Source organism: Myotis davidii, unplaced genomic scaffold (assembly GCF_000327345.1).
Source record: "Myotis davidii unplaced genomic scaffold, ASM32734v1 scaffold436, whole genome shotgun sequence".
In the NCBI taxonomy this organism is placed as follows: Eukaryota; Metazoa; Chordata; class Mammalia; order Chiroptera; family Vespertilionidae; genus Myotis; species Myotis davidii.
The window spans coordinates 3080894-3092464 of NW_006292604.1; the positions used below are offsets into that span (position 1 = coordinate 3080894).

Sequence of the window (11571 nt, forward strand, 5' to 3'; positions counted from 1 at the left end):
ATTCGCTTGACCGGAATTGAACCTGGGACCTTTCAGTCCGCAGGCTGACGCTCTATCCACTGAGCCAAACCGGTTTCGGCAGGTTAAATTCATTTTAAAGCATATTTTAAAATCTGCTATAATGGTGGTTTGGTTAGAAAACATAACCTGGAATTTCTGATTTTAGTACAAATATGAATTAGCATACAACTTTATTGTGCAATTGGGTTTTAATAAATTTCTATTCTCAAAAGTTCTGACTCAGGTAATGATATCTCAGTTATATCCCTTTTCTATTTTTGGTTATGTAAGCAGTACACTGCTTATTTCTATCCATTTAAAATTATTTCTACAGCCTAGATAAAGACAATTAATGAATTACTTGCATGTGCTCCTTTTGTCAGGCTAATTGTGCAAATTTGTTTCTTTACTAGGGAAAACAAAGTGCATGATGAAGTCTTCAGACTGTGTCATAAAGCATGCTGGTGTATACAGTACTGGCCTTGCAATGGTGGTAAGCTTCTCGTCATCATCTCTTAGACCAGTCACTGATTTTCAACCAGTGTGCTGCAAGAATTTTTAAAATACGCACTACCTGAGTCTTTCATCAGGGGCACTGACCCCCTTTTTGATTGTGAATTTTAAAAAATGACAACAGCCAGCACAATAATAGCCATCCAATATGAATTAAAATTATACTCATTTAAAAAAAAGGTTTTCATTGATTTTCTAGAAAGAGGAAGGGAGAGGGAGAGAGAGATAGAAACAACATTGATGAGAGAGAATTATCCGCTGCTTCCTTCACTCCTTACTGGGGATTGAGCTAAGAAATGGCATGTGCCCTGACTGGGAATCCTACTGTGACTCCCTGGTCATTGGTTGATGCTTACTCACTGAGCCATACTAGCCAGGCTATATCTATTTTTTTTTTTTTTTTTTTTGGTCAGATGGGCAAATACATTTTTTTGCTAAGCCGGCAGAATTTTAGTAATAAATTTATGTGTATCATGGAATGAAAAACATTGAAAATTGCTGTCTTAAGACTAGTTGTGTCCAAGGATAAGAAAACATCATTCTGACCAATGGTTATTTTTTATAACCACTGTATTTTATACACATACTAAGGCCTGGTGTGCACGGGTGGGGTCCCTTGGCCTGGCTGGCAATTGGGGCTGATCGGGGCCATCTCACCCAATCCTGATCAGAGTCAGTGAGGGCGGCTGGCCAGGGAGGGACCATGGGAGGGATCCAGGGTGTGTCCGGCCCTCTTGCCAATTCCCAATTGGCCGGACCCCAGCAGCAAGCTAACCTACTGTTTGGAGCATCTGCCCCCTGGTGGTCAGTGCGCGTCATAGTGACTGGTCAACTATGACCGAATTGTTGACTACTTAGCTTAGTAAATTGACCATCTCTCTGCTAGGCTCACCAGCCAATCAGGAGTGAGTATGCAAATTGACCCAACAAAGATGGTGGGTTAATTTGCATACACAGGCACAGGAGGAGAGCAGAGCAGGAGAGCCGGCAGAGTGGAAAGGCTTGGGGTACTTGGATCCCCACGCCGCCAGATGGAGAACAGAGAGGGAGAGCTGGCGGCTTGGAGGACTTGGCAGAGTGGGAGGCCATGGGACCAAGACCAAGTAGGAAGGGAAAACCAAGAGTGCGGGGAGCACCAGGAATTCTGGTAATAGTAGTTCTGGTGGCAGCCTCAGGACTGGAAGTGGAAGCGCAGAGTGCGGGGAACACCAAGAATGCTGGGAATCGTAGTTCTGGTGGCAGACGCGTTGAGTTAGGGGTCTCAGACAATTCGATCATATGATTGCAAAGACAGACAGAAACTCCCGGATTGTAGAGGGCTCCCCTGAGGGCTCCCAGATTGGAGAGGGTGCAGGTTGGGCTGAGGGTCCCCCACACCCCCTAGTGCACGAATGTTGTGCACCGGGCCTCTAGTATAGGATAATCACACTCTTTTGTCCCTTGGCTTCATTAATCTGGAGTTTTCTGGATTATCTGTGGCATGTGTTTGTATGAATTTCCTTTATTACCTACTTGTTTTTAACTGCTTCCTATTTTTCTTATTCGGAAACATACAGGGAATGGAAACATTTAATTTTGACTTAAACAAAATTCATTTGTCAGTGGTACCTTTCTAATGTGTCTTACTTAGACTTCATTTACTACGAAAGCCCTGCTTAACCAAGGTTCATGCTTTTGATTAAATAAGCAACCTCATTCCAAAAGAACATAGGATTAATAGTTTTATTTTAAAGCTTTTTATTTCCAAAAAAGTACATATTTAATACAGGTTACACATAATTTTTCATTATATGTAGACTTTTCTAAGGAAATTCATTGTTTTAAGTAATAAAAACATGTTTGTGTGATGCATTTTGCTCTCTTTTTCGCTAAAAAGTTATTCTTTTAACCAATTTTACTGTATTCCATTGCGTGATTTTATGCTCTGGTTTGAATTTCAGTGCATGATTAAAATAATACTATTTTACATCAAGCAGAATATTTTATTTTTAGTAACTCTCCAAGAACATATAATTACCTATTAGGAGGCAGATCTTTATATGACATATTTCATGTGTGCGTATCTTACAGATGCAAGGAGCTAGAATTATTCATGGTTATCTTGTGAATTCTCTATTTTAAATAAAAGATAGTATTATCTTTCAAAAATCAATCGAGGATTCAAAAACCATGTCACCTTCCTTGGTAGCTTGCTTATGTCTAAATTTATCAAACACTTTAATTAACTGAGTTGTATGAGTCTGTATGATCTTTTCTTGTATAAAGGAAATATTTAAGTAGAATCATGAATCATTAGTTACAAGTTCTAGAAATTCCCTCTTCACCCTGCTTTGTCCCAGGAGCCTGACTGGATCAGAGCTTTCTTATGTTATGGCTTCCCTTTGGGTCAGCCAATGGGAGACCCTGGCAGGATACCTTAGGATAATAGGAGAATACCATCTGGGTCTTTATTCTCCCAGCTCATTCCCTACCAGGTTGCTCTGGATTGGATGTGAATTGGGCAGAGTTCCTCTCCATATGGCTCTCGCTTGAGGTTCTGGTAACTTCCTCCCTTTCCTGTCCCTTGATGTTTTTTCTGAGCCTATCCCTGTCCTTTGTAAATTATCTCTTTTAAACTCTCCTGTCTTACACAGTTTAGTGTGCCATCTCTTTGTTGTTAGAACCTTGAGTAATCCAAGAGACATTTGAGGATTTGCTAGATACACCGATAATCCATTTTTATAAGTCATAACACATTTTTCCTATTTGCTCTATACTATTTTTGTTACAGGGCCTTGTATGGTATAATGCTGAACTGAGATTCAGAAGACCTGGATTTAAATCTCAGCTCCTCTATAATGTAGCTCTGGGACTTCATCTCAGGCCCCTGTTCCTCATCTGTAAAGGAAAGACCAATCAGTCCATTAAGATTCTTTCTAGCTCTTAACTCTTGACCTCATGTTATTGAAAGGTATAGTCTTACCATCCTATCTTAATACAGAAATGGAAAATCTTACCCTGTCATTTAGTTCTATATATTTTACTTTAATTTTTTTCCCACAAAGAAATAGGATAATTGCTTTGAAGCATAAGATGCCTTAAAAGAAAAAAAGATGCTGATAGATGCTTAATATGTTCTCTAGGTTATCCTAGAAAAGCTATGTAATTATTTTATAAATTACACAGATAAGGAATTTTCTTAAGTTAGAAATATTAGTATTTGGAAGCATTCAATTTAGTTACTGGAATTGCTATACACAAGCATGCCTGAACTGTGGACTCCAGATTTCATTTGAATTAGAATTCAGTTTGAAGGCCACACTTCCAGCTGCCGACTTACTTCAGTGATTAATATTAGGGTAAGTGTATAGTTTTCCCCTTGCTTCTTTTTCTTTTGATATATAGCTAAGGTCTGTGTATTATAAATAGCTATTTGTGTAATTTTCACTCTAATTTTGCCATATAAAGAGTAAAATTTTTTCTTCAGTGAAGCCACCCACTGTCACTGAAGGTTGATAAATTACTAAATGTATATAACTGGGTGGTAGCTACTGGGTAGGACAGAGACTTTCAAACTTTTTCACCTCATGTCACAAACTACTAAAATTCTGCAGCACACCAAAACATATATATTTTTGCCAATCTGACCAAAAAAAAAAATAGGTATAACTTTGATTGATTTTTAAAATAAATAATAATAGTAATTATCTACCCTTTTTGCTCCAAAGTGACTTTTAAAAAAAATCAGGTGCCTATACTTGTATATAAAGATTTCTGGTACCAAGAATTAATCAATCAGACATAACCTTATTATGCAATGTGACCAACAAGATGAAACTCTATTAAATGGCCTATGTATTTATGTTTCAAGACAGCACATCACACTGGATGACTCTTGTTGTGTTGGCTGTTGTCATTTTTTTTAGTTGACAATCTAAGGTAAAAGAGATCAGTGTTCCTGACTAGGTATTGTACATTGAAAAATTTGTTGTGGCGCACTGAAGATCGCTGTGTTAGACAATGGCTGCAGCTGGTCAAGTGACGAAGATTAATTTTTTGTGCTCCTTGGTTGCAGGGTGCAATATGTGACTTCTGTGAAGCTTGGGTTTGTCATGGTCGGAAGTGTCTCAGCACACATGCCTGTGCCTGCCCTCTTACCGATGCGGAGTGTGTGGAATGTGAACGAGGTGTCTGGGACCATGGTGAGTGATTACATATAGGCAGCGAACTTGACTGTTAAGTGAAGGCTGACTTTGAAACATTCTGGATACTCTTTTTTAACATATTTTTCAGGATGCTATCAATCCTAAATACGGACACTGTTTTGCTTATCAGTTTAGTTGAAAAAGGGATTTATACTAGCACTAAGAGTCATTTGGATTGTTTACCAAAACAAGTAGGGAGGGTATTTATGGGAGAGCAAGTGTCTCGGAGCATTGTATTACATATGTGTAGCCAGGGGTTAGTGCGAGTCCATTTCTTTATGGTTCATTTTAGCAGTTTTCATTGTAGCCTTTACCAGAACAGAAACTCCTGTGTCATTATGGTGTAAATCTGAAATAACTTGCTATCCTTTTTGAGCAGTTTTATAGATATGAGTTTTTTAAATTAAAGCTTATCATATTTACATTTTTGTGTTTTGTTTTTTAATCTAATAGGAGGCAGAATATTCAGTTGTTCTTTTTGCCAAAACTTTCTCTGTGAAGATGATCAATTTGAACATCAAGCCAGCTGCCAGGTTTTAGAAGCAGAAACATTTAAATGTAAGTTTATATATATTAAATGTTTATATATATCCAAGTTTCTTAATAGTCTGAGAGTTAAACAATGAAAAAGGAATCCAGTTTTTCATGTAGCCTCTTATGGACTGTAATTTAGCTCAAATCTATTTTTTGGTTGTAGAAAAAATTCATAACACATCAATTTTCTTTTTTCAACAGAGGTGCCTATGGTATTTTAATTGGGCCAATTCTTGATTTTGTGGGAATGAGCAGGAATTACTGGTCCTGAATACAAAATGTCATTTTCACCTCTAAGTTCCAAAATTATCCCCTTCGTCTCCACACACTTCCAGATGTCTCCAAGTAAGGGCTACCACCCCTGGTTTCTTTCCAGTGATTCTTAGACAGGAGTATGCATCAAAGACACCTTGGAGGATTTTAAGAAATACAGGTGTTCAGGCCTCATCCCTGAGATTCTGTATTTACGTTTGTGGTGAGTGCCAGGCACATGCGTTTAACCTGCACACATAATTCTCAGGGATCTTCCTATTTGAGAACCAGTGTTACTGACAGGGTGAATGGTATCATCTTCACAGATAGATTGTATTTTATTTCTACTCTGATTCTCAAAAGCTCAAGTTTTGGAGTTACACTACCTGATTTCTACTTGTTGGTCATAGGATTTTGGACAAATCACTAAATCTTTCTAAACCCGAATCTCCTTAAAAGGAAGATGTGAATTTCTTTTTCAAAGAGTTAATTGAAATGAGAGTCCAGATAAAGAAAAGCATTACTATAGTACCTGGCACTTAGAAAACCTTCCTATATAATAAAAGCCTAATATGCTAAGTGTCCAGTTGTCCATTCAACCAATCAAAGCGTAATACGTTAATGATATGCTAAGGCCACTCAACCACTCGCTATCATGTGCACTGACCACCAGGCGGCAGATGCTCTGACTGGTAGGTTAGCTTGCTGCTGGGGTCTGGCAGATTGGGACTGAATGAGACGGGCCAGACACACCCTGGGGAGCCCTCCTGCGATCCCTCCCTGGCTGGCCAACCTCCTGCGTCCCTCCCCGGCCCCGATCGTGCACCATTGGGGTCCCTTGGCCTGGCCTGTGCCCTTGCAGTCTGGGGCCCCTCGGGGGATGTTGGAGAGCAGGTTTGGGCCTGATCCCACAGGCCAGGCCAAGGGACCCCACTGGGCACGAATTTGTGCATCAGGTCTCTAGTTATTATATAATAGACTAAAGGCCTGGTGCACAAAAATTTGTGTCCTGGGCGGGGGGTCCCTCAGCCCGGCCTGTGCCCTCTTGCAGTCTGGGACCCCTCGGGGTACGTCCACCTGCTGGCTTAGGCCTGCTCCCCAGGGGATCAGGCCTAAGATGGCAGTCAGGCATCCCTCTGGCAACCCATGAGCCCTCGGGGGATGCCCATTTGGCAGCTGGGAGCAGACCTAAACTGCAGTCAGACATCCTTAGCACTGCTGAGGAGGCAGGAGAGGCTCCCACCACCACTGCTGTACTAGCAGCCATCAGCCTGGCTTGTGGCTGGGGAGAGGTCCCCCCATCCCAGCCTTTCCTTTTTTTCTTTTGCCATTTTCAGCAGGTATCTGGGATTTATTTATCTTCTATAATTGAAACTTTGTAGCCTTGAGTGGAGCCCAGTGCCCACCAGAGCAGGCGGGAAGCTTGGCTTCCTCCATTGCCGGGGGCAACCCAAGCCTCCTGCTCATTTGCATATTGTGGCCGCCACAATCTTTGTGATGGAGTGACGGAGTGATGGTTAATTTGCATATTACTCTTTTATTAGATAGGATGCCATCATAGGAAAGACTGATATTCTCAGATATTCACTTCCTTTAATTTGGTTCTTGTTCTGGTAGTTCTGGTATCAGTTGTTAATCCTTATATTCACATAAATTTAAAGTTGAGATATATGTGTGTATATGTGTGTGTATGTATATACATATATATATGTCATTATTAGATATGTCTATATCTGAGACATACATATCAATTTTATATATATTAGTATAATATTTACAATATTTTAATAGAACGTTTCAAATATTAAAGGAACATCTTAAAGTATACAACAATTGTTGATTTCCTTTCTTGTGATTTGGAATTCAATCTCATATTTATGTATTCTCTAAGTTTTTTATTCTATGAGACAGAAAAGCAAACTTAGTAATTGACCTAAGGTAGTACTTCAAGTACAAATCTGTGGGAAATAGTGTTTTGATACCAAGTTTAATCTAGGCATTATGTATTTCCCCCCCAGGTGTTTCGTGCAATCGGCTCGGTCAGCATTCTTGTCTCCGTTGTAAGGTATACTTGAATAGTTTTTATTTTTTGTTTTTAATTCCCATACTCTACACCAGTCCTTGGATTACTTACAGCTATGATTAATCTGGAAGGATCCTTAAACATTATTTAGTTTTGTTCTTTCATTTCGGAGATTGTGGGATTGAGAAATCTTTATGACTTTGCAAAGGCTATTGGTTGGCTTGTCTTAGAGTTGACTCTAGTGCACATGTCTCCTGACTCTTGGCTCAGTGTTTTCATACCTTATGTTTATGGAAAAAATTCTGACCAAAATGACGGACTGTATTTTAATTAATGTCAAAATGCACTTGCTTAGGACAGTGAAGATTTCCATAATGTTTTAATTCCTTGGAACTTATCTCTAGCATTTCTGTTTGTCAAAAATAACTAAATAGATGCAGCCAATTCACTTGCTCTCAGAAACATTCTGGTTTTTTTCTTATATTCTTAATCCTATCTTATTTCTCTTCCCACTCTTTTCTAATTTGTCTAAGCTGTTAACTTTGCCTTAGATCCCTCTTCCATCTTTACTGTACCCCCATTTCCCTTCAGATCCCAGCTAAGATTTCATGTTCTTTCCTGAATCCTGCACTGGGCTTAGTGCTCCTCCTCTACTCTTCTCTTTCAACGCATAGTGTCTTATAGTAGCCTCTCCACTTGTTGGTGTCCCCAGTTAGACTGCATACAATGTGAGGGTAAGATAGGCCCTTCACCATATGTCATCAGGGTCTTTGTGAATACTCATATATTCATGAGTGAATATATAAGTCTACATATCATACCCTGTGAATAGTTTCTGCCTTGTGTTAGGTCATAGTTCTGAAGAGTCCTGACAGAGAGCATTTCTCTTAAGAAATTAAAGTCAGGAGTGTGACCAGTCCCAAGCTCTTCTGCCCTAATGAACCATATCTTTAAATTTCCTTGAAATAGTGAATATTTTGTGTATTTTAAATTTATTTATTGTTGCTCTAGCTGGTTTGGCGCAGTGGATAGAGCATTGGCCTGGGGACCGAGGTGTCCCAGGTTCGATTCCAGTCAAGGGCACATGCCTGGGTTGCGGGTTCCATCCCCAGTAGGGGGTGTGCAGGAGGCAGCCAATCAATGATTCTCTCTCATCATTGTTGTTTCTATCTCTCTCTCCCTCTCCCTTCCTCTCTGAAATAAATAAAAATATATTTAAAAAATTAAATGAAATAAAAATAAGTCCTGCCTGAAGGACTTCCTTTAAATTTCTTTATTGTTTATTTTTACTTCTCCGTATAGGCCTGTTTCTGTGATGATCATTCAAGGAGCAAGGTGTTTAAACAAGAAAAAGGAAAACAGCCTCCTTGCCCTAAATGTGGACATGAAACTCAGGAAACTAAGGATCTTAGCATGTCAAGTAAGGCTCTTCTTAAAATGACAGTGGGTTGGTTTTGCTTTCATGCTTAGACAAGATTTATCTTTTTTCCCCCCTCTATTTTTGTTTTTGCCTCTTTTCTATTTGAAAAGATAAATGTGTTCTCTTAAGGAAGTGGAATTTTACAGCCTTAGAAAATATATGGGTAAAATTTCTCAATTTAACTTAAGAAATATACCATCATTCACTTTGATATTTGGCATTTGCCTCAGTTAATGACATAGTGAATACTGAAATTTAAGACCAAAAAAGGGATTTTTCTTTTTTTTTGCTGAGGCTTCCTTGTTCAATAATTGAGTAGCTATAAATCCTTAATATTTAAGTGCTGGTAATCTTTAGTACTGGAAAGTTGGAATTCATTCTTAAGCAATTCTTAGGTGTGTAGTATTTGAGCAGCTGTACTTATTATGTACTACATCACTACTGTAGGAAATTGCTTTCTGCTTTTTATATAACTTTTCTATGAAGGAATGACTGCCATAAACATTCATAGTAATGCAGCTCACAATTTGACTCTTTACCAAACATATCAGAATGGAACCATAATTCTAAATGACTTTGCTTAATCAAATGAGGAAAGACTGATGATTTTGCTGATTTTTTTTGCACTAAAGTTTGTCTTGCTAGAAGAAATTAAAGGCTTTGTCTTTTAGGATATCCGACTTATAAAATTGCTCTAAAAAGTGTAATGACATGAAATCAACTCTTCTATGATTTAAAATAAACGTTTAATTGATCAAACGAAAGGGCATTTTATTTTAATTTTTAACATGCCTTATTATGTTTAGAGAGTGCTGTTTTGTTTCCCAACTTTTTCTAGATTTAATGAAATGACACTGCAATCTTTATCATTTGTTACATGTGTCTATGTAGACCCTCATGTTGGATAGAATTGATTGTTTTTTAAGGTCTTCTTTTTATACAATTAAATATTAAGTTAGGAAAGTAGGAAAAATGTGGCTTATTTTTTTGTTAGGGAGTAAGAAGTAGCCAATCAAGTTCATGTAATGTTATGTATTGTAGAGGAAAATGAGGATGTAGAGAACAGGAACTAATAAGGCGCCATGTACATATCCGTGTTTTGTAGCACGCTCCCTGAAATTTGGCAGGCAGACTGGAAGTGAAGAGGGAGATGGAGCTTCTGGGTATGATGCTTATTGGAAGAACCTTTCATCTGATAAGTATGGTGATACCAGCTACCAGGACGATGAGGATGAGTCTGAAGCAGAGGATGATGAAGAAGAAGACGACGAAGGTGGAAAGGATTCAGATGTTGAGTCATCAGAATTGTTTACTAATTTAAATTTAGGAAGGACTTATGCCAGTGGCTATGCTCACTATGAAGAACAAGAGGACTAGGGGAACTGCTTGCCCATTGGTGACCTTGTCTGAGAGGAGCAGGAAAGTGTGTACTTGATGAAGTGCGTGTGGGTGTTTAGAAGTACTGTCACTTAGCCTTGTGCAAAAGACTACTCACACATACTGGGCAAGGGGTAGGGCATAGCATTTCTCTAGGAACTGAGAAGCAAGCTTATGGCATAAGAAAAATGATTTTCAAATGTAAGATGTTCATTGATACAAGGAATTAAGCATCATGGATTGGATTTTTACTGACTTCAGTAACCTGGTAGGTTTTGCCAATTAGATACATATATAGTATAAAGGAATAATTGGAGGGTAATATATTTGAAATTAAATTGCTGTTTTTATGAATAACACTGCTTATAAGTACATTCTGTCTGATTTTTTAAAAATGTAATGGGTAAATAGAGTTATTGTATTTTTCCTTGTATGTCCATAGGATACAAGTCAGATGTTCTATACTAAATTTTCATTAAATCTTCATGTCATCTTACATAGTCATGATATGTGTACTTTAGAAACTGGTTTTTCACAATGTACATCCTGAATTGTACCTGTTAATGCCTAAGTGTATAGACAAAGGTGACTACAAAGCCATTTTTCAGACACAGAATCAGAAATAGTATTACACAGATGCTTTATCCAGGAAATTTAATTTCTGTTTGAATAAATCTAGTATTACAGTTACATACTTTTGATATTTTATTTAATTTCTTGTTCTTAATTTTGTAAACCTTGGAAAGTATTCTAATGTTTTTGTGTAATCTTCATTTTTTTGGGTCTAATATGCGAAATAAGTAACAGAGATTAATATTGTGGTAGACACAAAGTTTTGCAGCCAGACCCCGTCATTCATGGTGGAGGTGGAGAACAGACAGTTGCTGGCACAAATTCCAGTTGTTAACTACTTATGCTGGCTGAGAATTGGGATGGAGTGGTAGAAAGAAAGGCTATGGGACTGACTGGCATTTGAGAAGTACAGAGAAAACTAGTTTTGATGACAAAAGGGTTGGATGGCTTATTCTATGGAAACATAACGAAGAGCTGAGGGCAATAATGGGCTATGGAAACCAGGTGTGAGAGCCAGAGGGCCTCTGGATGCATGCAGAAAAAGCTTTCATCTCTTATAGCAGCAGGGCTGAGAAAACAGGACCAAGCCCAGGATTTAACAGTCATAATGGATGAACTTCAGAGACAGTTGCCAATTAAAGCAAGTCCATATGCAAAGATCAGGGCACTGTGGGAAAATCCAGAACCCTGACAAG

The 11571-nt window shown here is 38.4% G+C and overlaps 1 protein-coding gene across 3 annotated transcripts in view; it reads left to right on the forward strand.

Moving 5' to 3' along the window:
* The window catches only part of ZNF330 (zinc finger protein 330), a 19346-nt gene extending 8353 nt beyond the window's left edge, over positions 1-10993 (forward strand). For all 3 annotated transcript variants that reach the window (XM_006766065.2, XM_006766063.2, XM_006766064.2), the window contains exons 5-10: positions 414-493; positions 4568-4694; positions 5151-5255; positions 7502-7548; positions 8809-8926; positions 10032-10993. In XM_006766065.2, coding sequence (XP_006766128.1) covers positions 414-493; positions 4568-4694; positions 5151-5255; positions 7502-7548; positions 8809-8926; positions 10032-10303 — 749 coding nt within the window. In that variant the 3' untranslated portion in view covers positions 10304-10993. The remainder of the gene's footprint in view (positions 1-413; positions 494-4567; positions 4695-5150; positions 5256-7501; positions 7549-8808; positions 8927-10031) is intronic.
* Positions 10994-11571: the final 578 nt, after the last annotated feature.